Below are 24,611 nucleotides of genomic sequence, written 5' to 3' on the forward strand. Positions count from 1 at the left end.
CAACACTACCTGCTGCACCACCGTGCCGCCTATATGACAATAATAATAATAATAATAATAATAATATTATTTTTTAGTATTATTATTATTATTATTATTATTATTATTATTATTATTATTAGGCATTTCATTTATAAAGCACTTTTTAAGAAACCAAAGCTCTGAATTCTTTGACACCAAAATCATGACAATCGAAAATCAGGAACTGAAAATCAGGGAATGGTTGTTCACTCAAGTAGGTTTAGCAAATTATGCAAATTACCAAACAATCTAAGTAGGCTTATTGGTTCTTGAGGTTTTTTGTAGGATCTGGTCCAAGGAATCAGGGAAAAAATTTACACAGAGGTACTGGAAATGACAGCAAAAACGTTGACCTTTGCTGTCTTGTGCCTCAGTTGAAATAAAAAAAAAAAGAGTTAAATTTCATGTATGTTTTGGTCTGTGAAAGATATTTTAAGGCAGAAAAATAAGAATAATTAAAATCCTAACTATAAATATAAACCTTCTACCACTGTACTCAAATCCCTAATAATAATAATAAAAATCTGGACAATTCCAGTAGAGAATTGTATGTGCTTGAACGCTAAAGACTACAGCACACATCGTTTGAACACAACTCTACATGTTTGACACGTCCCAAAGCTCAAAACGTTGACACATGCATGTTAAAACGTAATTAAAATTTTGTGTGTAAAAGTTTGTGCTGGAATTTTTTCATTATTTGGTACGTTAAGGCTTTATGTTGTTTCAGCAATAAAGCTATACACCAGTAGGTGGCATTAAAGCATCATGATTCACGAACATTATGATTCCCCACAGCGAAAAAATCCAAATACACAAACTTAATGTTCATGTAAATAATTTTACGTTTTAACACGAAATTATACTCTATGTGTTAACAAGGAGAGTCCAACATGTTCCGAGCTCAACGGCCTTCCATACCAAGCGGCCAGCAGACGGCGAAGGAACCGTTTCAGTTCGCTGCAGTGTGAATGCATCGTTAAATTCAGCACCGCTGAAAGTGTTTAGTTGCTCTGATCATCCACAGGACAGTCATCCTGGAGCACACTGAGACCGAGTAAAAATAATTACATTTGTGAGCTTATATTATTTCCCTTAAGCGAAGGGACATCTGGAGAAGGCATTAACAGCCTTGATAGTAGCTAATTTAAATTTTCAGTTACAAATCGCTCTCAATAACATAAATAAATATAATTTCCAACATAGGTTGTGATTTTCTGTTTGTATATTTTTCTAGTAATGTCGTCTAAACCAAAGAGGTCCAATCTTGTCCATGGATTTTGCGCGTCGTCCGGATCACGTGACTGTAAACAACCTATTGGGATTCACCGTCAGAAAAAAAGCCAGGCCTCGGCAGTGTTAATGCATCTTCAAAAAGTACAACGGATTTGTTTGTCCTAAAATTCGTAGGTTCTGTTTTCCAGTTGGAAAGGTAGGATTTTATCACTCTTTTCAACAGAAAAAAGCACGGAGTTGAAAAGTTAAGTATAAAATCATGGCATATAAGAAAAACGGCTGTCAGATTTTCTATCTTAAGCTCAAACACACACCATTACACAGAACTCCAAGCGTGAACATTGCGGGAGGCTGTGATTGTTCTCTAGTGGCGGTCAGACTAAACATACATTAAACAGGGGGATTAAACTAAGGGGCGGCACAGTGCAGCAGGTAGTGTTGCAGTCACATAGGAGGTTGTAGGTTCAAGTCCCGCTCCTGGTGACTGTGAAGAGTTTGGTGTGTTCTCCTTGTGTCTGCGTGGGTTTCCTCTGGATGCGGAGTCCCACGTTCCAAAAAAACACACGTTTGTGTGAGTGAATGTGTGTTGCCCTCCAGGGTGTATTCCTGTTTTGCGACCAGTGATTCTCGATGGGCACCACACCCACAGCGACCCGGAACTGGAAAGTGGTTACAGATAACGAATCGAGTGAACAAGTGGAAATAACATTTATGACTATTAAAGACCCAGACGCCTTCATAACATGGCGAAGTTGAACTTAGCTACTTCCTTTAGGCACTCGGCTTGTGAGAAGACAATTGATTTCTGGAGTGTTTAGTCATGATCAAAGAGTCTGTTAGATCTGATATTAACATATAAATTAGATGTATCGGACTAATAAAACCTCCCATTAGTAATATTTTAGATTCCTCAGTATAAAATAATCTGTCATTAACATACAAAACAGACCTAACAGACTATTATAATGTTGAATTGCTCTAAACTTTATTGTACAGTTTACAGACATGCCACCCTGCACAAGGCATTACAGAGAGGCATGAAGACTACAGATTACATATTATTATATAAAAAGATACTATAATAACAGTGGACTGGATAAAGTAGCTTCTTAACAACTAACAAGGCAATTAAACAAACTTTAACATAATGAATGAGTGAACCCTGTTAAACAAATCTCTACATGTCTTGTACATTCATTTAACCCACCACAGGCAACAGAGAAGTCACTGTTGCAAACAATGCAGCGAGCAATGCTGTCGTTATATTTTCCCCATTAACCAGTGATACACTTTTTGCAGTCTGGGTGAAATGTATTTTATATTTTCTTTTCTTTGAACACTTTGTTATAGTGCTGCACGACATGAACTAAACCTATGGCCAATGAAGTAGATCAGTGTTATTCTGTTCACATATTGAATATCAGTCAGTGTTATTGTATATACTTTAATTTATTGTCCTCTGAACATGCTTTATGAGAAGACAAAATTTGTCCTGTACCGACAGATATAATATAAAGTAAAATGTCCTGGCGGTCAGTGTTTTAATATTCTGTTAGCTTTACCTAATGTTATAATGTCAGATTTAACAGACTGCTTGCAATTGGGGAAACAGGACTCCAGAAGTTTCCTGCCTCAAAGTTATAGTGCAGTTTATTCAGTGATGAGCTTAGGGTGGTAATGACAGGGGCACGGTTCTCCTTATTATAATAATAATTGTATAGTAATAATAATGTATACAGGTCAGTCAAGCATTACAAAGATTTTGCAGATGTATTTCTATGATAAAAAAATACTACCTACTGTTTAACTGGTTGCTACAATGTGGAATTCTGTAGGAATAAATACAGGAATTTTGTACTGTGATCATTTAGATCAGACATTGCAGTATTTGCACTCAGAATAGCAGTACATTTTTCTTTTAACCACCTCTCAACTGAATACCCACTGCTTGGTTATCTAATTTGAAGGGACACATTTACTGTCAGTTACTGGTATCATGCCCAAGGACATTGCATATTTAGCTTTGAAACTTTAAGGTCTGTTTTTATGTTTTGGAATTTTTCTTTTATGATATGCTTTTGGGAATATAATGAGTGTATAGTAATAATATGGGACTGCGAATGAGACAATATGCTGTAAAAATAAACAAAATAATATTTAACATTAACATGCATTAATTTGTCATTGTACATCGTGCAATGTAATGTTTCTTCCACATTTATCTCATTTGTGGCAGTGAGAATACACTTTAGCACACGTACATTTGGAGTGATGGAAAGCCAGCACCCAAGTAGTTGGGGGTTGTGTGCCTTGCTTGAGGGGATATTAGCCCCTGTTTTTTCTGCTGTTTGTGTGAATAGAGCTGTCAAATAGTGATTCAATGTTTTATTAAGACCTGCCTGTTTTTTGTCCATTCTAGCTGGAACTCAGATGTAACTACAAGACAGTCACTGATTGCTCTTTTTAAAGACCGTCACTTAATTATGGGACCATGTCAGCTTCAACCACCAAACTGTTGTTTTGGAGGTAAACTGGTAGTTTTCCTCATTAACACTTGTGATAAACTATGTCTAAATTAAAGAATTCCTTGATGTATTAAATGTCACATCTAAGTCACATATGCTTTATACATGGCAAAATAATTATTTGGATTCATAAGTAGCCATCAGTTACCAGCTAGCTGGATTTGCATGGAATGTAAAATGCATTAATTCAAGTTTTGTATTAAAAAAAATATATATATTTTTTTAATTAATTATTTTTATTAATTAATTTAGTATCTCACCTGCTTCTCATTCTTCACTAGAAATTATTCAAAAGTAGGTCAGGATGTCATTAGTCATTAAGTCTTATTTAATCAGCTGAAATAATGACTCAAAAAGCTTACATAATTATTGAATATTACTGCCCAGTATAAACTGAATGTAATAGTTAAAAGCATGTGCATCCAACTAAAATACTCAATATTTAAATATTCAAGAAGCTGTCTGAACAGAAAGGGCTTCTTTTTTGTATTTGTGTTATTAAGATGACTGTCATGAATAACCTCTTCTTTCTTATATTCTGACATAAGCATAAGATGGCATTATTTGACATGCTTCTAGCATATCAATATCATTTAACATCAGTAACACTACTCTAACACATGCTTAACAGTGTAAAGTGCATAAGGATCCCACTGCTTATACTTTAACACACTTTAACATTATTACTTGCAATTGTATGATAAATATGCATTTATTCATAATTTGTATTGACACATATTTGAAAATGTAAAGTTCTTCAGTACTATTAATATTCTAGCACTACATATTCACACAGATGACAAGTTGTCTGTTCTCCTTCTCTTATAGAGCCACAGTCTCGGTTTCTTGAACTGGTCGGAGTATAATGGATTTTTTGTAGGAGAAGCGAGTAAGGTTGACTTTAGTGTAAAACCTTTCTTTCTCTTCAAGCGAGCAGTACAGGGAATATGTAAACTTGGCAAGTACCATTGTACAGAAGACTTCTAGGAACAACATTGCTGTATAAGAAATCATTTGGGCCTTACAAGATGAGGCTGGGTCAGCTTGAGAGAATGAGTAGAGGGCAGAGGCTGGACGCTGAGCATGGATTGACCCAGTACAGACAAATGTCTTGGGTGTGGTTTGAGTAGTTGTGGGCACTGAAGTACTTGGCATAGCTGTAGTGATTGGTGTTGTAGTTGTTGCCATAGTAGTGTGTATTGTGGTAGTTGCCGTAGTGGTGGGCACTGCAGTAGTTGCTGTAGTGGTGGGTATTGTGGTAGTTGCCGTAGTGGTGGGCACTGTTGTGGTTGCTGTAGTGGTGGGTATTGTGGTCGTTGCCGTAGTGGTGGGCACTGTGGTGGTTGACGTAGTGGTGGGCACTGTGGTGGTTGCCGTAGTGGTGGGCACTGTGGTGGTTGCTGTAGTGCTGGGCACTGTGGTGGTTGCCGTAGTGGTGGGCATTGTGGTGGTTGCCGTAGTGGTGGGCCCTGTGGTGGTTGCCGTAGTGGTGGGCACTGTGGTGGTTGCCGTAGTGGTGGGCACTGTGGTGGTTGCCGTAGTTGTGGGCACTGTGGTCGTTGCCGTAGTTGTGGGCACTGTGGTCGTTGCTGTAGTGGTGGGCACTGTGGTCGTTGCCGTAGTGGTGGGCACTGTGGTCGTTGCCGTAGTTGTGGGCACTGTGGTCGTTGCTGTAGTTGTGGGCACTGTGGTCGTCGCCGTAGTGGTGGGCACTGTGGTCGTTGCCGTAGTTGTGGGCACTGTGGTCGTTGCTGTAGTTGTGGGCACTGTGGTCGTTGCCGTAGTGGTGGGCACTGTGGTCGTTGCCGTAGTGGTGGGCACTATGGTGAGTTTTGTTGTTGTTTGTGGTAAAGTTGAAGTTGTTGGTGATTGTGTGGTTATTTGTGCAGTTGTTGAAGTTGTTGTAGTTGTTGGCAGTGTTGTTGTGGGACATATGAGCTGATCTTCACGTAAAGAGAGAATAGACTGGTTCCTCAAGTTATCTGGGTATTCACAACATGCACCCTCTGGAGTGGGAGAGCGTATCTTGTCCTTGTTGTCCTGCATCCATGTGTAGAATGAGAGCAGGTTGCAGTCACAGTGCCATGGGTTGTTGTTTAAATACAGCTTAGTGAGTTTTGGAAGAGAATCAAAAACATCTCCTGGAAGTGTCCTTAGGTTATTTCTAGCCAGATTGAGAGTTGAGAGCGACTGTAGATGTGCAAAGTCATCTGATTTCAGTGATTCAATGCTATTTTTCTGAAGATTGAGCTCAGAAAGTTTCTCCAGACCTTCAAAATAATCTCCAGAGAGTCGTGAAAAATGATTAGAGGACAGGTCTAGCTTCTTAAGCTTTTTCATTTTGCCAAAAATCCTTGTGGGTAAGCTGGTTAGATTATTGTTGTTCAGCCCCAATTCAGTCATTTTTTGGAGTTCTCCGAAGAGGTCAGCAGGGAGACTGGTGAGCTGATTGTGATGCAGGGTCAATGTTTTGAGCACAGAGAACTCAGTAAAGAGTTCAGGTGGAAGTTCTGTCAAGAGATTATTGTCCAAGAACAGTTTGGTCAGTTTGTTTTTGTGAGGGAACAGTTTGGGCTGTATGTGTGTGATCATGTTGCCTTGGAGGGCTATTTCTTTCAGATTCGGGAGATTGTCAAAAATTCCGTCTGGTATAGATGTAATCTGGTTTTCATAAATCCTAAAAGTGTTCAGTTTCTTGAGCTTAGAAAAGAGGGATGCTGAAATAGAAGTGAGATTGTTCTTTGCAAGGTGTATCTCTAGGAGATTCTCCAAGTCATCAAATGCTCCATCATCAATTGATGTAATCTCATTAATATGCAGCAGTAGATTTTTAAGAGATTTGAGGTTGTCAAATAGTCCCTTTTCTATCCTCTGGATCTTGTTTGATTTCAGAATTAAAGTTTGAAGGCTGGGAAGATCCTTAAAAAGTCCAGTAGGTAGTGATACCACACCTGTTCCTGAAATCTCAATGGTCACCAGCTTTTCTAACCCTTCAAATGCACCTTCCTCTACAGAAGCCGTTGTTGTCCCAAGAAACTCTACTTTCTCCAGCTGAGGGCTTTTGGAAAAGGCTCCTTTTGGTATGTCCATAATCTTACTGTTAACAAAGAAGATCTCTCTGATGTCTTTCTGTACTTCAGGTATTGTGGTTACGGCTTGGTCATAAACAGCTTGATATGGCTCATCACCAGCCTTTTGAGTTGCGCAGCTACAAATCAAATGGAGCAGAATGCTGAAGTATAGGCTGCCTCCTGGAGTCAGCATGTTTCCACCTGCAAATGAAACATCAATAAATAGTGGGAAAATGTATGCCCAAAGTCCACATTCTGTCAGGATTTCTCCCCAGAATTGTAGACCATAATTAATTGCTTTTAATCAACTAAGCAATGTCTGACAGAAGTAGTATTTAAAACGTATTTTTAATCTTGTCTGAAGTTAATTTAGTGTCTGTTTTCAAATTTAATGGAAATGACAGCATTATGGTAACACACTAAAATGTAAAAACTAAAACTAAATCTAGTCTTAATACCTTGATTTTCAGTGACTTCCAGAATTCATGGTCTTTCCCCAGATATGAATGAATTCAGAACTCTTTTATCCTGTTCTTTACAATGTTACAGTATTTAGTGAGTACATTTTTGGAGTTTGAAATGGAAATGGATTTACCTCAGATGTTCTTTTTCCAGCGTGGTCTCCGAATGCTTATTTTGAGAGTAATGCCCACATAACCCCCTAGCGCAGCAGTTTTATCTCCTCGCCCCAGCAGTTGCCCTGGCTTGCGTCTTGTAAATAGTGTAAGAGACGTGAGCAGTTTGATTTCTGTTTTTAAAGATAAGAGAATGAAACTAAATGACAGGATCTTACCAGAATGATACACTTTGTAGTTTTAATTTGAAGTTTGTTTGACACATTTAAATATAAATACAATAAATATAAAACCAACTTCAGGTCCATTATCTTTTCATTTTAAACATTTCTTATTTTTGAACAATTTCATGTTGTTTGATTTGGTATGAGGTGGGATGTGGACTTTTTCAAGGTGGTATTACAATTAGAATCACTTTATTGGCCATTTTTGCTTGCACACAGAGAAATTAGTTCTCCACGCTTAATCTATTTAATCCAACCCTAGATTTACAGACACTAGTGAACACTAGGGGGCAGTGAGCACATGCCCGGAGAGAGAGTGGGCAGCCCTAGCCACTGCTCTTGGGGAGCAATTAGGGGTTTAGTTGCCTTTCTCAAGGGCAATTCAGTCATGACCTGCCGGCTCTGGATCAAACCGGCAACCTACTGGTTACAAGCCCAGTTCCCTAACCACAAGGCCACGCTATCAAACGTGTTGGAGAATTTCCCGATGGCTGTAGCTGTAGCTTTGGGGAATCACATAAATAGTATTCATTTGTTTTGTAATGTTCGTTGAAAAAAGGTAGAAATTGTTGTACACTGCTCTATTCTCTCTCCTGCAGACCACCTACGGAGAGTGCCAGAAATAAAGTGCTCATTTTAACTATTTAAGCTTAGTTAACCCTTGTAATGTAAACCATGTTGTATTAAATAAGCCTAAGCTATTTATATTTTTAATTGTTATTTATTATTATTATTATTATTGTTATTATTATTGTCTCGTGTTACAAATGATAATTAATGACCTTTTAAGTGTTTATAACCTAATTAATATCCATGTAAGAAACAGGATTCTTTGACATTTTGAAACCTTTTTAAATGTAGTCTTATTTTAAATTTGTGCCGATATTACTGTTGCACAGTGCACACTTCACATATATTATTTATTAAAATTAATCCAGTGTATTCTCTTCACAGCTGAATATCTCTGTGCTGAATTGAGAAAAATCTGCCAGCATTCAAGCATCTGCTTAATGTTTTTAATATATTTTGTAAAATAATTTTTACACAATATATTAAACTAAAAGAAACAAATAAAAAATATAAGTTCATAAATAACTTGTTTATATTCCAGTTAGTGCAGCATTACAGATATTACATGTGGCAGCGGGACTGGTTTTGTTTTGTAACTTAAAATATTTCCAGAATGCATAGATTTTAATTGCATCTTGCCACATAAGCTTAGGTTCTGTCTCAGTAAAGCCGATACGATCAACAAATAATGCAGTGATTGGCCCCTATATCTTTGAGATTGGATTGGGACATCACATTATTATTTTTATTATTTGTCCCAAAACCTAGTGAGCTGACTAAGTAATCACTGACTACATAGACAGCTGTTTATGTCGGCAGTGTTCTAATGGTTGTATGTCCTCATTAATGAGGTGCTACTGCTAATAATAATAATAATTCATTCATTCATTATCTGTAACCGCTTATCCAGTTCAAGGTCGCGGTGGGTCCAGAGCCTACCTGGAATCATTGGGCGCAAGGCAGGAATACACCCTGGAGGGGGCGCCAGTCCTTCACAGGGCAACACACACACACACACTTCTGAGTCACCAATCCAACTACCAATGTGTGTTTTTGGACTGTGGGAGGAAACTGGAGTACCCTGAGGAAACCCATACGGAGAACACACCAAACTCCTCACAGACAGTCACCCGGAGCAGGACTCAAACCCACAACCTCCAGGCCCCTGGCACTGTGTGACTGTGACTCTACCTGCTGCGCCACTGTGCTGCCAATAATAATAATTATAATAATGTTAATAATAACAAGGTTTCTTCAAGGGATAACCATGGACTTAAGGTTACTGAAGCTGATTTGGGACAGGGAAGTACCTGGTTTTAGCCCTTCAGCTGCCAGGAAAAATGTTGGAAGGGAGAAATGAAAAGCAACACTGTTTCCTCCTTCAATCCATGTCCTTCAGCAGGGCACCTCAAACCCATTAGCTCCCTGAGCACAGAAGTTGGTTGACCGCAGCTCTGGGTGTGTGTTCACTGCCCGTAATTACTATTCTGTGTGTATGTATGTCCAGGAATGGGTTAAATGCAGAGGTCGAATTTCATTGCATTTTCTTGTGCAAGGAAAAAAATTATAAAATTAATTTCATTTTAAGGAATATTCCGTGTTTGTCATAAATGTAATTCTTAAGTTGAATGTCTAAATCTGATTTTTTTAAAAAGCATTGACTATTGGTTCAAATCTTTTATGAATAAATCAATATACAGTGACACAATATTTACATTCATCGTAGAAAGTAAAAAAAGGAAAGTGTATTTAAACCCAGCAAATATTTATTGTGCCATCTAGTGGCATACTATCATAATTATATTCTTACTCAAAGAAGACCTTTTTTTATGTGTATGATAAAATAGCTTATTATATACACATCTGCTTATAGAACAATTTGAATAAACATATATTTTTTTATTTCTTTACTAAATATGTTTTCTCAATGAGGTGAAACTTCGGTTCAGTGATTTATTAAATGAAGAACAGTCTGCAAAAAGCTGAAACACCTTAGGTTAAAAGATGTGAAAATCCAAATAGAGTTATTTAAGGAGATGCGTATGCAGGTGACATCACACTGACCAAACATTCTACAGCTCTAGCATCAGAAGTCTGTCTTTATTTGTCTTTAAAATGTCAAGAGAAATGACTGAAAAATTGAATGATTCATAACAAATAATGAGAGAATTTCTAAATCCTGCTGGTATAATCAAGCGCAGGTGACAGCCCAGCACACACACCTCTGTTGGTGCTGATTAGTTATGGGAGGAGATTAGTCTGGGAATACTTGACAAATGCGTAAATCGTATTCCACCATTTAGACACAAATCACAAATATGTTTCAGTATTCACAGATACATATATCCTAGTCTGTGTCTCATGTTCTGCAATTTGTACCAAAAACAGTTAAATTCATTCATACATGTTTGATTTTCAAAGTTTATCATTTTTATATGAAAATTAATTTATTTGTTTAAGATTTGTTTCAGATTTAAACATTATTTATAAAATGTTGGATTTGCATTTGTGGATCAAGTCACTCGTCTGTTTTCTGTGACATGTAATGGCCCAACACATTCCCTCGATTTTTCTAATCTGCTCCACTTCATGAATGATCTAAATTACTGTATAGTGTATAAACACTTACCTCAGCTTACACTGAAAGGAGTTTCTCTTTTGGAGAAGTCATGTAGTAATAAATGTATTTGGCAGAAATTTGTGGAAATTGCGAAGTAAACCTTATTCACCTTTTCTATAGCTGTACTGTGAATTCATTCTTTTGGAAGAAAATGTTTTAGTTGTTTTTCCTACATGAACTGTATCTATACAATTGGACACAGACATCATTTGTTTCTTTGAGATTAAGAACAAATTTTTTTATTCTCTTTGGTAAATTCAATATACATAAGGAACAATAATTTAATGAATATACACATGTTCATATATTCAAATACACATACCTGAGGTGTTTTTTAGCAGAAATAGTATAAAAAACAAAGTATAAAAAACAGAAAATACAGTGAATTATTTGAAAAGCAACAAAGCTCAAGTTAATGTTTTTTCTGTCTTTTTTGTAACATTGACCTTAGTTATTGTTTTCTGTGTTCATAAAGTGTGAATGTATTGTTATTTGTATATTGTTATTTTATTTTTATTTATATTCTGTCGCTATGATGTACATGTAAACTGTACAGTTTTCTTGTTGAAGAATTTATAAAAAAAAAAAACTTTACAATCTGCATGAGGTTCTTTGGGACGTTAGGATGAAACCCATGTCTTATTTTTAACCGTACTCCTTGTTTTCAAGAGTTATCTTGCCCCTTGGATCAGAGTTACATGGTCTTGCAGTTAAAATAAGCCCCTACGAAATGGTACAGCCCTTCATGAACCTGATATAACATCAGAAATCAAAAAAGAGCAGCACTGCAGTATCACAGAGATATCACAGATGTGCTTCTGTACTGTAACGGAGATACATTTAGGGCATCAAGCCCTCAAAAGCGTTTGTTAATTCTATATTACACCCACTCCTAACTCTCTGTGAGATGAAGCTGAATGTAGCTGCTTATTCTCCGGCTTTTTGTTTGAAACTTCCTTAAATATGGCAGTAGCCACAGGTGCTTGAATATAACCGCTTCTAAATTTAAAGTGGCCCCACACCTCAATAAACAACAGTGCCACCTAGCAGTAGCTTGTTTGCCTGCTGGGCACATTTGTGGGTTTAAGGCTGCATTTGTGTGTTCATCAGGTGAAATGTGAAAGGAAAGCCTCAACATCCAAAAACCTGCTGGAGGAAGTGAAGACAAATATGTCACAGTAAACTTGATCCACAAACACAGATTCAAATCTAAAAAAACAACTAAAATAAATTTGGGACTGTGACGTTGCAAAATATTCAATTTAAATTTAAGCAAATGAATTCATTTTCACATAAAAATAATGATGTATCCATGAAAACCAATACATCTAATGAATTAACTGTATTTGTGCAAATTAGCTATTTGGGATATAGCTATTTATCTGTGAATATTGAAACATTTTTAATTTATGTCTAATTGGTGGAATATGATTTACGGCATTAGTCAAGTATTTTGAGACTATCTCTTTTCATAACTTGGTCAGAGTATGTGAATCAGAATTAGTTATTATTGCACATTAATACAAGTGAAGCTGCTAAAATACCTGACATTATTTGCCCACTTCTCCCTGTTATTCACTGTACTGTGAGGACAGTTATCTGATAATGGAGCAACGTACACACATTGTCTGTACAAGTTTGGGCCCAATTATTTTTTTTTTAATTATTACTCAATTAGTAATAATAATAATAATAAGAAGAAGGAGAATAGAATTTTATTTTTAAAGCACATTTTAGGACACACAAGGACACTTCACAAGTCAAAGAAAGAGTAAGAAAAACATGAAAATAGCATAATAACAATTAAAGCAACCCACTGTCCTGAGGCTAACGGGCGCACTTCCTGGGGATCTTTCGTTGAACAAACAGAGCCATGAGCAAATGGTGGGGAAAACAGACACAGGACAGTAGAGGACAGGGTCAGGGCATGACATATAAAAAGAAAATATGCACAAAATTAGTTAAAGTCTTAATTTATTTTAACATGCAGACAGCAAATAAATAGATTCATAATACTTTATTGATTTCAAAGGAAATAGTAGCACACATTAAAATGTATTTGTTTTGAACCCAAAAGAGAAGTTTATAATTTACACCATATTTGATACTGAAACTATGAACACAAATCTGCATATCGTTAACCTCATCATTTGGAATTATTTTATAAAGCTACATTGAAATATGCCAATGCTACATACACACTCAGCACACAGAACACATGCATTGTTACAGATACATTAACTATGAAGTACGCTATACTTATGCTTTGTAGGTATGTTATATATTAACATTTTAATTTCAATAGATTCAAAACATCCTAAATATCAGACCTTTTTCCAGCAAGCAGACAAAGTGCAGATTTAAAGAATGATGAGGAAACATCTTCTGAATTTTATAAAAAGTGTTTTTTGATTTAAATAATTTCCGTTGCCTTTAATATGCATTTAAAATATGTTTGTGATGGTTAATTTTTTTTACTCATTTTGACTGTCCATTGTTGTTAACTTCTTCTGTAACCAATTTATGTAGCATATAATAGAATATTATTAATATAATAAAAATGTATAATAATTAATATTATAAAATACAAATAAAACATATTACTAAAATGCATGTAATTTCTTATATACTTAAGATAAAATAATCAGGAAAAATGTATTTCCTTTTTAAGAGTGTTTTCACACATGAAAGTCTGGACCAATGTCCGAACCAAGGTTTGTATTTTGTTACATTGTATACTTGGTCCAATCAGTTTTACTTTCACACTGCAATGTAGCAAGCAGACCACAAGCAGAACTTTCTTATGCCTTGCCTTCATCACCAACATGCGCTGCCCATACCGAATAATTCTTGGATTGTACGGAGCGTGGGGGTCTGTTTTTTGCCGTAGTGGTGGGCACTGTGGTGAGTTGTATTGTTGTTTGTGGTAAAGTTATTGGTGATTGTGTGGTTATTTGTGCTGTTGTTGAAGTTGTTGTAGTTGTTGGCATATGAGCTGATCTTCACGTAAAGAGAGAATAGACTGGTTCCTCAAGTTATCTGGGTATTCACAACATGCACCCTCTGGAGTGGGAGAGCGTATCTTGTCCTTGTTGTCCTGCATCCATGTGTAGAATGACAGCAGGTTGCAGTCACAGTGCCATGGGTTGTTGTTTAAATACAGCTTAGTGAGTTTTGGAAGAGAATCAAAAACGTCTCCTGGAAGTGTCCTTAGGTTATTTCTAGCCAGATTGAGAGTTGAGAGCGACTGTAGATGTGCAAAGTCATCTGATTTCAGTGATTCAATACTATTTTTCTGAAGATTGAGCTCAGAAAGTTTCCCCAGACCTTCAAAATAATCTCCAGAGAGTCGTGAAAAATGATTAGAGGACAGGTCTAGCTTCTTAAGCTTTTTCATTTTGCCAAAAATCCTTGTGGGTAAGCTGGTTAGATTATTGTTGTTCAGCCCCAATTCAGTCATTTTTTGGAGTTCTCCGAAGAGGTCAGCAGGGAGACTGGTGAGCTGATTGTGATGCAGGGTCAATGTTTTGAGCACAGAGAACTCAGTAAAGAGTTCAGGTGGAAGTTCTGTCAAGAGATTATTGTCCAAGAACAGTTTGATCAGTTTGTTTTTGTGAGGGAACAGTTTGGGCTGTATGTGTGTGATCATGTTGCCTTGGAGGGCTATTTCTTTCAGATTCGGGAGATTGTCAAAAATTCCGTCTGGTATAGATGTAATCTGGTTTTCATAAATCCTAAAAGTGTTCAGTTTCTTGAGCTTAGAAAAGAGGGATGCTGAAATAGAAGTGAGATTGTTCTTTGCAAGGTGTATCTCTAGGAGATTCTCCAAGTCATCAAATGCGCCATCATCAATTGATGTAATCTCATTAATATGCAGCAGTAGATTTTTAAGAGATTTGAGGTTGTCAAATAGTCCCTTTTCTATCCTCTGGATCTTGTTTGATTTCAGAATTAAAGTTTGAAGGCTGGGAAGATCCTTAAAAAGTCCAGTAGGTAATGATACCACACCTGTTCCTGAAATCTCAATGGTCACCAGCTTGTCTAACCCTTCAAATGCACCTTCCTCTACAGAAGCCGTTGTTGTCCCAAGAAACTCTACTTTCTCCAGCTGAGGGCTTTTGGAAAAGGCTCCTTTTGGTATGACCACAATCTTACTGTCAACAAAGAAGATTTCTCTGATGTCTTTCTGTACTTCAGGTATTGTGGTTACGGCTTGGTCATAAACAGCTTGATATGGCTCATCACCAGCGTTTTGAGTTGCGCAGCTACAAATCAAATGGAGCAGAATGCTGAAGTATAGGCTGCCTCCTGGAGTCAGCATGTTTCCACCTGCAAATGAAACATCAATAAATAGTGGGAAAATGTATGCCCAAAGTCCACATTCTGTCAGGATTTCTCCCCAGAATTGTAGACCATAATTAATTGCTTTTAATCAACTAAGCAATGTCTGACAGAAGTAGTATTTAAAATGTATTTTTAATCTTGTCTGAAGTTAATTTAGTGTCTGTTTTCAAATTTAATGGAAATGACAGCATTATGGTAACACACTAACATGTAAAAACTAAAACTAAATCTAGTCTTAATACCTTGATTTTCAGTGACTTCCAGAACTCATGGTCTTTTCCCAGATATGAATGAATTCAGAACTGTTTTATCCTGTTCTTTACAATGTTACAGTATTTAGTGAGTACATTTTTGGAGTTTGAAATGGAAATGGATTTACCTCAGATGTTCTTTTTCCAGCGTGGTCTCCGAATGCTTATTTTGAGAGTAATGCCCACATAACCCCCTAGCGCAGCAGTTTTATCTCCTCGCCCCAGCAGTTGCCCTGGCTTGCGTCTTGTAAATAGTGTAAGAGACGTGAGCAGTTTGATTTCTGTTTTTAAAGATAAGAGAATGAAACTAAATGACAGGATCTTACCAGAATGATACACTTTGTAGTTTTAATTTGAAGTTTGTTTGACACATTTAAATATAAATACAATAAATATAAAACCAACTTCAGGTCCATTATCTTTTCATTTTAAACATTTCTTATTTTTGAACAATTTCATGTTGTTTGATTTGGTATGAGGTGGGATGTGGACTTTTTCAAGGTGGTATTACAATTAGAATCACTTTATTGGCCACCGTGCTTGCACACAGAGAAATTAGTTCTCCACGCTTAATCTATTTAATCCAACCCTAGATTTACAGACACTAGTGAACACTAGGGGGCAGTGAGCACATGCCCGGAGAGAGAGTGGGCAGCCCTAGCCACTGCTCTTGGGGAGCAATTAGGGGGTTAGGTGCCTTTCTCAAGGGCAATTTAGTCATGACCTGCCGGCTCTGGATCAAACCGGCAACCTACTGGTTACAAGCCCAGTTCCCTAACCACAAGGCCACGCTATCAAACGTGTTGGAGAATTTCCCGATGGCTGTAGCTGTAGCTTTGGGGAATCACATAAATAGTATTCATTTGTTTTGTAATGTTCGTTGAAAAAAGGTAGAAATTGTTGTACACTGCTCTATTCTCTCTCCTGCAGACCACCTACGGAGAGTGCCAGAAATAAAGTGCTCATTTTAACTATTTAAGCTTAGTTAACCCTTGTAATGTAAACCATGTTGTATTAAATAAGCCTAAGCTATTTATATTTTTAATTGTTATTTATTATTATTATTATTATTATTGTTATTATTATTGTCTCGTGTTACAAATGATAATTAATGACCTTTTAAGTGTTTATAACCTAATTAATATCCATGTAAGAAACAGGATTCTTTGACATTTTGAAACCTTTTTAAATGTAGTCTTATTTTAAATTTGTGCCGATATTACTGTTGCACAGTGCACACTTCACATATATTATTTATTAAAATTAATCCAGTGTATTCTCTTCACAGCTGAATATCTCTGTGCTGAATTGAGAAAAATCTGCCAGCATTCAAGCATCTGCTTAATGTTTTTAATATATTTTGTAAAATAATTTTTACACAATATATTAAACTAAAAGAAACAAATAAAAAATATATGTTCATAAATAACTTGTTTATATTCCAGTTAGTGCAGCATTACAGATATTACATGTGGCAGCGGGACTGGTTTTGTTCTGTAACTTAAAATGTTTCCAGAATGCATAGATTTTAACAGCATCTTGCCACATACTGCATTTCCTGTTGTAATACAACTAGTACAACTCTGTTGTAGAGTTGCAGTAGGTCTGTCTCAAAACCTAGTGAGCTGCCTAAGTAGGCACTGACTACATAGACAGCAGATTACTGAGGCACACCAGTAAGAGAGGGATTGCGTTGCGACTTGTTCCCGTCCACTGCATGCAACCCGTGTTTTCTTGCCTCAGCGTGTGAGCGCTATGGATTCTACTCGTTGTTTTATTTTGTTTATCTTGGAGAAGAGCGAATTAGATGGGAGATTTGCTTGGGATTGCTTTCACAGCTGAGGAACTGTTTAATGTTGCCGTAAACTTTAGTCAGATTAAGATATCTTAGTAGGCATCATAATGAGGTATCTAAGAATAGGGACAGCCTACGTTTCGGGAGTGTGCACATTATGATGTAAAATTCTCTCAAAACAAATAGACAGCTCACCAGGTTTTGGGACAGACCCAATGTGTTCATTTATGTTTTATTGTAATGCCTCACATCATTTACAATGTCCTAGTTCAACTGTAGGCTGAAATCAGAATCTGGCCACATATTAAAAAAAGTTATGTACATAACTTTGGATTGGACTTTGGTTTTCACCTGGTTTAAGCCCCTCTACTGGCAGGAAAATTGGGGGCATGGGAATTGAAAAACAACGCTGCCTCGTCCCTCAATCCATAGACCAGGGTGCCCTTCAGCAGGCCACCTAAAACCCAAATACTCTTTGAGCACTGAGGTTGGTTGACTGCAGCTCTGGGTGTGTGGTCACCGCGCGTTATTACTATTCTGTGTGGGTGTTTATGTGTTCATGAATGAGTTAAATACAGAGGTCTAATTTCATTGCACTCTTGTGTAAACACTAAACCAGTGCTCTCATCTGCAGTTTATTATGCCATCTAGTGGTCTACTATTATAAATACATTCTTACTCAAAGAAGAACTTTTTTGTTTATGATAAAAGAACCTATTATATATGAATGTCTGCTCATAGAACAATTTGAATAAACACTTTTTTTTATTATTATTAAATGTGTTTTCTCAGTGAGGTGAACCTTCAGTTCAGTGATTTATTAAATGAAGAACAGTCTGCATGACACTAAGACACCTTAAGTTAAAAGATATTAAAATCAGAATAAAGTTATTAAAAGTTTTCAGGAGAGAACACAATGACCAAACTTTCTGAAGCTCTTGTTTAGCTCTGATTTATTTGTAATGTAACAATTATTTATAAAATGTTGAATCTGCATTTGTGGATCAAGTCACTCGTCTGTTTTCTGTGACGTGTTAGACGTCTAGACGTTTAGAAAAGTTGTAATAATAAATGTATTTGGCAGACATTTTAACATATAGACAGCAAATAAATAGACTCATAACACTTTATTGATCTCAATGGAAATAGTAGCACACATTATAAATGTATTTGTTTTGAACCCAAAAGAGAAGATTTTCATTTAGACCAAGTTTTATACTGAAACTGAACAGAAATCTGCAAACTGGTCTGTTTTACATGCTCATATATAGAGCTGTGTGTTGGTGCTGTTGTATAAGGTACATGTTAGGTGAGATCTGAGACAGAAATTTGGAAAATGTCATTCTTTCTGATTGTATGAAACAAATATTTTGTAATAAATTTCAGTGACAATAAAATATGTAACAGTGAAGCGTGAATACAAAGTGTAATTTGATCTTTAACCTCATCATTTGGGATTATTTTATAAAGCTACATTGAAATATACCAACACTACATACACCCTCAGCACACAGAACACATGCATTGTTTCTATACTTTATATATCAACATTTTAATTTCAAAAGCTTCAAAACATCCTATTACCATTTCATTACCTTTTCATGCTTTTGAAAATTTGGATTTCTATTTGCTGTCTAAACATGTCCAGATGCTGTTTTGCTGTTTCTCGTCTGTGGCTCAAGGCTCAGGGAGGGAAGAAGAGAGAGAAAGCCTGGGCTAATCGGACAGAAAACCCATTTGTTTTGTCCCTCTATTTATTCACACAGAGCAAGATGAACATCAGACTTTTTTCTAGCACACAGACTAAGTGGGCAGCTAGAAAATGTCGAGAAAACATCAACATTTTATAAAAAGTGTTTTTTGATTTAAATCATTGCCCTTGCCTTTAATATATGCATTTAAACAACATATGTTTCCTCTGTAATTAATTCACATAAAACAAGAAGAGATATAAAATATTATATATAAAACTGAGTCCTAAAATTCATAAGGATTCAGGATCCTAAAATTCAGAAGGATAAAATAATGAAATATTTTAAGGGTGTTTTCACAAAGTCTGGACCAATGTCCAAACCAAGGTCCATATTTTGTTACATGGTCCAATCATTTTTGCTTTCACACTGTAGCAAGCAGACTAAAGGACTTATCTACCCTCTGGCTTCATCGCCAATCTTGGCTGCCCATACTTAATAATGATTGGATTACACAGAGCTGTGTGTCTGAAAAAATAGATTAAGTTCTACTGTTTTTTGCTACTATTTATATGTATCTCAAGTCAAGATATATCTTAGGTAAGACATAAAAATACATTGCACATGCAATGCTTATCCTACTTGCTTAGCAGCTACTTATTCCTTTGGTCCAAACCCTGGTCTGAGGCACCTTTCACACATGCAATTTTGGATTAGATGAAGCTGAAAAGTCAGAATCTCCTGATTAAACAAAGCATCTATAAAAGCAGTGTAAGCCAATCTCTGAAATTAAATTTTTTCTAATTCATTTTTTTTACTGAAGCATGCACTCCATGCAGATTTTTAAGCAGTCCTTTCTGACCCATTTTTGATCAGTTACAATAAAGAGTTACAGTTTGAGCATGTAGTTTCTTTTACCTATTATTAATTTGTCACACATGGCCTTTCTTGAAAACACCTCTGTGTGTTACTTCACAGCAAAAAGGAAGCAAGTAACACTTTTTGAAATTTCTCTGCTTTAGATAACATAGTTGGACTTGGGTTGATGTAAATCCTGACTGCCCTGTTTGTTCCTTTTCCAGTACACAACACAGATAATTATGCAAATGATCACTAAAATACAGACTACCAATAAAGTAATTATGAAATGCATGTTTTTAGACTCAAACTCTCTCTCGTCACTGCTGGTGTAGACTTTGTCTGAAGATGTTATGGAGTTAATAGTAGGTAAAGTGTTTATGCTTGGAGTACTGTGCTGTGTGGTTTTTGTAGTTCTCATAACAGTTACTGTAGAAGCTGGAGTGTTGAATGGTACTGCTTTATTCTGGAGAGGTTCTGTAGTGGTGGTAGGTGCAGTCATGGTAAGTGCTGAAGTTGCTGTTGCCACAGTTGTGGTTGTTGGTGCTGTAGTTGGTACAGTTGTAAGCCGAGTGGTTTCTGTCCGGGTAGGTAGTATTGTGGTATGTTTTGTTGTTGTTTGTGGTAAAGTCGAAGTTGTTGGTGATTGTGTGGTTATTTGTGCTGTTGTTGAAATTGTTGTAGTTGTTGGCAGTGTGGTGGGCACTGTGGTGGTTGCCATAGTGGTGGGCACTGTGGTGGTTGCCGTAGCTGTGGGCACTGTGGTCGTTGCTGTAGTGGTGGGCACTGTGGTGAGTTGTATTGTTGTTTGGGGTAAAGTTGTTGGTGATTGTGTGGTTATTTGTGCTGTTGTTGAAGTTGTTGTAGTTGTTAGCAGTGTGGTGGGCACTGTGGTGGTTGCCATAGTGGTGGGCACTGTGGTGGTTGCCGTAGCTGTGGGCACTGTGGTCGCTGCTGTAGTGGTGGGCACTGTGGTGAGTTGTATTGTTATTTGGGGTAAAGTTGTTGGTGATTGTGTGGTTATTTGTGCTGTTGTTAAAGTTGTTGTAGTTGTTGGCAGTGTTGTTGTGGGACATATGAGCTGATCTTCACGTAAAGAGAGAATTGACTGGTCCCTCAAGTTATCTGGGTATTCACAACATGCACCCTCTGGAGTGGGAGAGCGTATCTTGTCCTTGTTGTCCTGCATCCATGTGTAGAATGACAGCAGGTTGCAGTCACAGTGCCATGGGTTGTTGTTTAAATACAGCTTAGTGAGTTTTGGAAGAGAATCAAAAACGTCTCCTGGAAGTGTCCTCAGGTTATTTCTAGCCAGATTGAGAGTTGAGAGCGACTGTAGATGTGCAAAGTCATCTGATTTCAGTGATTCAATGCTATTTTTCTGAAGATTGAGCTCAGAAAGTTTCTCCAGACCTTCAAAATAATCTCCAGAGAGTTGTGAAAAATGATTAGAGGACAGGTCTAGCTTCTTAAGCTTTTTCATTTTGCCAAAAATCCTTGTGGGTAAGCTGGTTAGATTATTGTTGTTCAGCCCCAATTCAGTCATTTTTTGGAGTTCTCCGAAGAGGTCAGCAGGGAGACTGGTGAGCTGATTGTGATGCAGGGTCAATGTTTTGAGCACAGAGAACTCAGTAAAGAGTTCAGGTGGAAGTTCTGTCAAGAGATTATTGTCCAAGAACAGTTTGGTCAGTTTGTTTTTGTGAGGGAACAGTTTGGGCTGTATGTGTGTGATCATGTTGCCTTGGAGGGCTATTTCTTTCAGATTCGGGAGATTGTCAAAAATTCCGTCTGGTATAGATGTAATCTGGTTTTCATAAATCCTAAAAGTTTTCAGTTTCTTGAGCTTAGAAAAGAGGGATGCTGAAATAGAAGTGAGATTGTTCTTTGCAAGGTGTATCTCTAGGAGATTCTCCAAGTCATCAAATGCTCCATCATCAATTGATGTAATCTCATTAATATGCAGCTGTAGTTTTTCAAGAGATTTGAGGTTGTCAAATAGTCCCTTTTCTATCCTCTGGATCTGGTTAGATTTCAGAATTAAAGTTTGAAGGCTGGGAAGATCCTTAAAAAGTCCAGTAGGTAGTGATACCACACCTGTTCCTGAAATCTCAATGGTCACCAGCTTGTCTAACCCTTCAAATGCACCTTCCTCTACAGAAGCCGTTGTTGTCCCAAGAAACTCTACTTTCTCCAGGTGAGGGCTTTTGGAAAAGGCTCCTTTTGGTATGACCACAATCTTACTGTTAACAAAGAAGATTTCTCTGATGTCTTTCTGTACTTCAGGTATTGTGGTTACGGCTTGGTCATAAACAGCTTGATATGGCTCATCACCAGCCTTTTGAGTTGCGCAGCTACAAATCAAATGGAGCAGAATGCTGAAGTATAGGCTGCCTCCTGGAGTCAGCATGTTTCCACCTGCAAATGAAACATCAATAAATAGTGGGAAAATGTATGCCCAAAGTCCACATTCTGTCAGGACAGCTGCTGTGTTCAAGTGATTTTATAAACTAAAAATTCACAAAAATGAAGATACATTTTTTTTTCATTGGAGACATGTTTACAAAGTAAATCAAAACAGCAGATTAGTACTCACTAAAACGTAATCATATGCAGGTGAAAGCCAGGCACTCACACTAGGCAATCCATACCGTGGCTGGTCACGTTTACCCACGGTACGTTGAGGAGGGCCCACCTCCTCAAGCAGTAGGACTTGTTACACATCATTGTGAGTGAAGCTGCAAGGGGATCACTGGTTATCTCAGATACATACAGGGTCTACTGCTGAGTTTCAGGATATGCTGGTAGATATTTGTTAAAATTTGTGACAGTTTGCCACTGAAAAAAAAATCCATAAATAAATAAATGTAATGCAGAAATGTTTTGCATAACACCATGTGCTTTAACTGGAGCCTCTGCTAAGCGTTGGTTAGTTCACAATCTCAACAGGACGGCTCGGAACTCAGCAACATTAACATATGAATTATATCTGACAGCGAGAGGAGGACTGTTGAATTTGTCTTATTTCATGTGAGTATGTGTCTTAGTGGTGGGGAGACATTTTGTGGTATCCATATAGCTGCGCACAGTTGCATTAAACTTCACATGTTTTACTCTAACCAGTTACATTGAATAAATATTGTAATTCTTAAAATCAACAATATGTTCTTAGTCTTCTTTGTTATTTGGTGGTAGATCATCTAGTTTTTATTTTAAAGTAAAATGAACAAGAAAATCACTGATGCACCTGATAAATATTATGAACAAAACTTTTGCTCCTTTTTTAATTTTTGCATTTATTAGTCCTGCCCTTCACATTCTCTGTATAACACAATCACATAAAGAAAACCACATGTAAATATTCATTCATTCATTCACAGACAGTCACCCGGAGCGGGACTTTAACCCACAACCTCCAGGTCCCTGATGCTGTGTGACTGCGACACTACCTGCTGCACCACCACACCCCCCCTATGTAAACAAAGACATTGATATGAAGCACGAAAGCTTCTCCAGACCTTCCTATGACAAGGGTATGTATTCTGGGCTTTCCTATTTTTGAAATGCCAGAAACGACTTTGTTACAATGGCTATATGGCTAATGGCTGTCTGGCAAAGCTAAGCTTTCCTAGTTTCTTTTTGCTCTTGTTTTTATGTAATCTAGACTTGCTTTGATGCTGTAACCGTGATATCTGCAGGCTGGTCTGATTTAGATGACTGTGCTCATATATAGATTACTTCACAAATGTGAATACACCCCTCACATTTTTGTAAATATTTTATTATATGTTTTCATGGGACATCACTGAAGATATGACACTTTGATACAATTTAAACTAGTCATTCTACAGCTTGTATAACAGTGTAAATTTGCTGTGCCCTCAAAATAACTCAATACAGCCATTAGTGTCTAAACCGCTGGCAACAAAAGTGAGTAAAAGTTAAAATGGCCAAATTATGCCCAAAGTTTCAATATTTTGTGTGGCCACCATTATATTCCAACACTGCCATAACTCTCTTGGGCATGGAGTTCATATTAAAGCTTCACAGGTTGCCACTGGATGACATCACAGAGCTGGTGGATGTTAGCGACCTTGTGCTCCTCCACCTTCTGTTTGAGAATGCCCCACAGATGCTCAATGGGGTTTAGGTTTGGAGACGTGCTTGGCCAGTCCAGCACCTTTCCCCTCAGTTCCTTCAGCAAGACACTGGTTGTCTTGGAGGTGTGTTTGGGGTCGTTATCATGTTGAAATAATGCCCTGCATCCCAGTTTCATGGGAGGGTTTCATGCTCTGCTTCAGTATGTCACAGTACCTGTTGGCATGGTTCCCTCAATGAACTGTAGCTTCCCAAAGCCAGCAGCACTCATGCAGCCCCAAATCATAACACTCCCACCACCATGCTCGACTGTACGTGAGACACACTTGTCTTTGTACTCCTTACCTGGGTGCCGCCACACATGCTTGACACCATCTGAACCAAATAAGTTTATCTTGGTCTAATCAGACCACAGGACGTGGTTCCAGTAATCCATGTCATTAGCCTGCTTGTCTTCAGGAAACTGTTTGCTGGCTTTCTTGTGCATCATCTTTAGATGAGTCTTCCTTCTGGGACGACAGCCATACAGACCAATTTTTTAACAGTGTGCAGCATATGGTCTGAGCCCGGACAGGCTGACCCCCATCCCTTTAACCTCTGCAGCAGTTCTGGCACACTCATACGTCTGTTTTAAAAAGCCAACTTCTGGATATGATGCTGAGCACATGCACTTCGTTGGTTGACCATGGAAAGGCCTATTCTGAGTGGAACCTGTCCTGTTAAACCACTATATGG

The 24,611-nt window shown here is 37.4% G+C and overlaps 3 protein-coding genes and 1 long non-coding RNA gene across 4 annotated transcripts; 1 reads left to right on the forward strand and 3 right to left on the reverse strand.

The window, feature by feature from the left end:
* The first annotated feature begins 1,365 nt into the window (after positions 1-1,365).
* LOC136691899 (uncharacterized) lies at positions 1,366-11,145 on the forward strand. The gene is made up of 4 exons (XR_010801910.1): positions 1,366-1,453; positions 3,677-3,783; positions 6,797-6,862; positions 9,133-11,145. It is a non-coding gene; the product is annotated as an uncharacterized lncRNA (long non-coding RNA).
* Positions 3,824-7,538, reverse strand: LOC136691898 (leucine-rich repeat-containing protein 15-like). The gene is made up of 2 exons (XM_066664822.1): positions 7,449-7,538; positions 3,824-7,054 (listed from the first exon to the last, which is right to left on the reverse strand). Exon 2 carries the CDS (start codon positions 7,044-7,046, stop codon positions 4,605-4,607), a length of 2,442 nt encoding a protein of 813 aa, XP_066520919.1. The 5' UTR covers positions 7,047-7,054; positions 7,449-7,538; the 3' UTR covers positions 3,824-4,604.
* A 2,501-nt stretch (positions 11,146-13,646) lies between the features above and the next one.
* LOC136692478 (leucine-rich repeat-containing protein 15-like) lies at positions 13,647-15,620 on the reverse strand. The gene is made up of 2 exons (XM_066665918.1): positions 15,566-15,620; positions 13,647-15,171 (listed from the first exon to the last, which is right to left on the reverse strand). The coding sequence occupies exon 2, from the start codon at positions 15,161-15,163 to the stop codon at positions 13,793-13,795; it is 1,371 nt and encodes a 456-aa protein (XP_066522015.1). The 5' UTR covers positions 15,164-15,171; positions 15,566-15,620; the 3' UTR covers positions 13,647-13,792.
* A 3,660-nt stretch (positions 15,621-19,280) lies between these two features.
* LOC136691490 (carboxypeptidase N subunit 2-like) lies at positions 19,281-24,147 on the reverse strand. The gene is made up of 2 exons (XM_066664048.1): positions 24,093-24,147; positions 19,281-22,196 (listed from the first exon to the last, which is right to left on the reverse strand). The coding sequence occupies exons 1-2, from the start codon at positions 24,145-24,147 to the stop codon at positions 19,942-19,944; spliced, it is 2,310 nt and encodes a 769-aa protein (XP_066520145.1). The 3' UTR covers positions 19,281-19,941.
* Positions 24,148-24,611: the final 464 nt, after the last annotated feature.

Source organism: Hoplias malabaricus, chromosome 3 (assembly GCF_029633855.1).
Source record: "Hoplias malabaricus isolate fHopMal1 chromosome 3, fHopMal1.hap1, whole genome shotgun sequence".
Lineage (NCBI taxonomy): Eukaryota > Metazoa > Chordata > Actinopteri > Characiformes > Erythrinidae > Hoplias > Hoplias malabaricus.